This window comes from Metarhizium robertsii, assembly GCF_000187425.2.
Source record: "Metarhizium robertsii ARSEF 23 chromosome Unknown MAA_Scf_8, whole genome shotgun sequence".
NCBI lineage: Eukaryota > Fungi > Ascomycota > Sordariomycetes > Hypocreales > Clavicipitaceae > Metarhizium > Metarhizium robertsii.
In genome coordinates, this window is record NW_011942226.1 from 268,831 (window position 1) to 271,617 (window position 2,787).

The 2,787-nt window shown below is 45.2% G+C and overlaps 1 protein-coding gene across 1 annotated transcript; it reads left to right on the forward strand.

Moving 5' to 3' along the window:
* Positions 1-1,657: 1,657 nt before the first annotated feature.
* On the forward strand, positions 1,658-2,416 carry MAA_11452 (F-box domain, cyclin-like protein; the record flags this gene model as incomplete). Its single annotated transcript, XM_011413446.1, has 1 exon — positions 1,658-2,416. The coding sequence occupies one exon, from the start codon at positions 1,658-1,660 to the stop codon at positions 2,414-2,416; it is 759 nt and encodes a 252-aa protein (XP_011411748.1).
* Between the last annotated feature and the right edge of the window lie 371 nt (positions 2,417-2,787).

Below are 2,787 nucleotides of genomic sequence, written 5' to 3' on the forward strand. Positions count from 1 at the left end.
TCATTCTTTTTAGGAGGAAAGTCACTATCAGATGGACCAGATTGGCAACCAAATTTGAAGGCGGTGCAAACAACAATCCGCTTTGCATTGCCACGGGACGACTGGAAAACAAGTAACACACGAACTATAACACCCAACCACCTACTAATTACTAATTCACCGCCCAAATCCTATTAACACCTTGTGTTAAAGACAGCAGACGCCGCTTCAGCTGCCGTAGATAGGATCCTGAACACTTGGGGAATAAGCTCCAAGCTAGCCCGCTGTGAAGAATGATAGAGCACGAGAAACCGTAGCGAAGGAAGACAAAACACAGACTGTAAGAGCAGAAACTGGATGAAAGGCTTCTGGGCCTAATGAGACAAGGGCCAAGTTTCAGAATGTACACATGCCATAGGTTTATAGTTGCCCTTTTGGAGTTCTCCACCGGGCGTTAATAAAATAAATGAATGAATATGTTAGTCAGCACTAAGCGATTGTTATGATGTTACAGGACTACCAAGTCTACCGTTGTTCTCCAATAGTTTAATGTAACCCACGCACACAACCAATAATCAGAGGGGCTACCGAGACCAGCTTCTGAGAGCAGACGGCTTTTACCCGAATTTGGACAAATGAAAGGTCGCAGTTCCTTTCATTCTTAGTAGTTCAAAGTTCCTTCACACCCCCTCTAACATCTCGGGGCTTAAACTATGCCTTTGCGAGCTTACTGTTAATTTGGTCACACTGAAAGTCCGCTCAGGATCGGCAGACATGGCAGGAATTGCCAATATGTCGAGGGCAAACTTGCTCAAGCTTGGGTATTCTTCTTGATGGTCCTTCTACCACAGCATAGGATTCAAGTTCTCTCGCCGGATCGGTCCCTGCCTCATATAAGCTGCAAGTTCATCGTCTTCTTCCATCATGTGCCGATCCTGGCTCTGCATCCACTGGTCGAATTGACTAGGCTCGGCTTGCCTCATCGCTTTTCTAATTTCATACTTGAATTGAAGTCAGCGCTGTAATAGACACCTCACGCATGAGGGACCGTTGCACGATTGGACATCAACGACAGGGAGCCGGAACTAAATTGCATTGACGGAACGCCTATGATGAGAGAGTGTTACAACGTGGGAAACGTCTACTTAACACAGATCGATAGTTGCCCTATTGGAGGAGTCTCCTGCTGTTATGTTAACATAAGCCCGCGCCACATCGCAGCTTGACCCCCATTCTCTCTTGGACCAGTCTAGTTATGTAGAGTACTGTTAGATTCTCAGTGGGTACAAAATACGAAGGCTGGCCAACCGCCTGAAAGAATTCAGGTGGTTGGGGAGTAAAGATAAAAGACCTCAATTCTTCAAGTTACTGTAGACAAGAGGACACACAAGAATACATCACAACATTTTATCTCCATAGTAGTGCCACTGTATTTCTAACAATTACCCACAAAACGGGGCTAGTGTGGTCGGTGATTACCGTGCTAAGCCATGCGGACCGGGGCATGCGTGCAATTCCTATGGTCGTGCGTGTCAGCCTGTGCTAGTGGCGCCATGTGCCTAGCAGCGAAGCATCGGAAGCAACGCGTGCCTGTCACATTAATATGTATATATTGGGTTATTATGTACAGCCGTACTGATTGCAGTCCGTAAGGCATGGAGGAACCTACTTTGTCAAAATGATTTTACGGCCAACACCAAGGAATCACGGCATTTGTCCTCTTACGCTAGCACGGAAACTAGCCCTTCTTCGTATAGATCAGCAAAACATACGCCATGGAGTCACTAGATCTTACTACTATGTTGTGAATGACTTCCGCAATGCAATAATTGAACGAAAAAGCCACGAAGAAGCTGTGGATATTATCATTCACTATGCGGATCAGCTGCATCGTTGTGGAAGATTAGAAGAGGTGAAGCGGCTCTACCGGAAAGCTGCCGAAGATCTAGGACAGAATTTTGGCCGCCATCATTCCTCTACGTTTTTTGTCACCTTCGAGAGGGGAAGACTTCTGCAGCATGTGCGCCAATTTCAAACTGCCGAGAGAATGTATAATCGGGTTCTAAGGGGCATGAAACATCGAAACCCTTACCAGCTGTATTTCTCCAATGAGCTTGGAGTGGTATACGCAGATCAACACGAGCTCCTAAAGGCCGAAAGAGCATTTCAAAAGGCACTACACGGATTTACCGAATTATGGGGTGCCGATCATTTGTGGGCATATACGGCAGCCATCAACCTCAGCAATATCTATCAGACTCAAGGCAAGCTGAAAGAGGCAACGATTCTGCTCCATCGAGGTTTATCCTGTTTAACGAAAGAATTTGGAGTCTCACATGCAGTAATCATGGCAGCACCAAAATTCGTCAAATATATCGACAATTCCATGCACATCAACAACTGGACAGCGCACGAGAATTCTGTGAACTGGCCTTGATCATATTTGAAGGCGTCTTTGGGCGCGATAGCGAAGAAGCACTTGAGATGGCCTGGGACTTGGCTCATATATCAAGAGAACAAGGGAACCCTAGAGAATCCAAGAAACTAATGGACAGGGTTATAGCAGGGCTTAGACAACCTTAGCAGGCATCAAAGCTGTTAAACGGAACAGAGTCCGTTTGTTCCTAATGCTAACATCGACGTTAAGTTTAGCAAGTATAATATTTACCTTACTGTCGAAAATAATGTAAGTTTTATTCGTGCATAATGCATCGCCATTTCTTTGATAGAAAATAATATACAAACTGCTGCTCTTGATTCTTTATGTGAAATGGGGAGCGCATCTGTTCACAAATCTGGTTCTTTTTT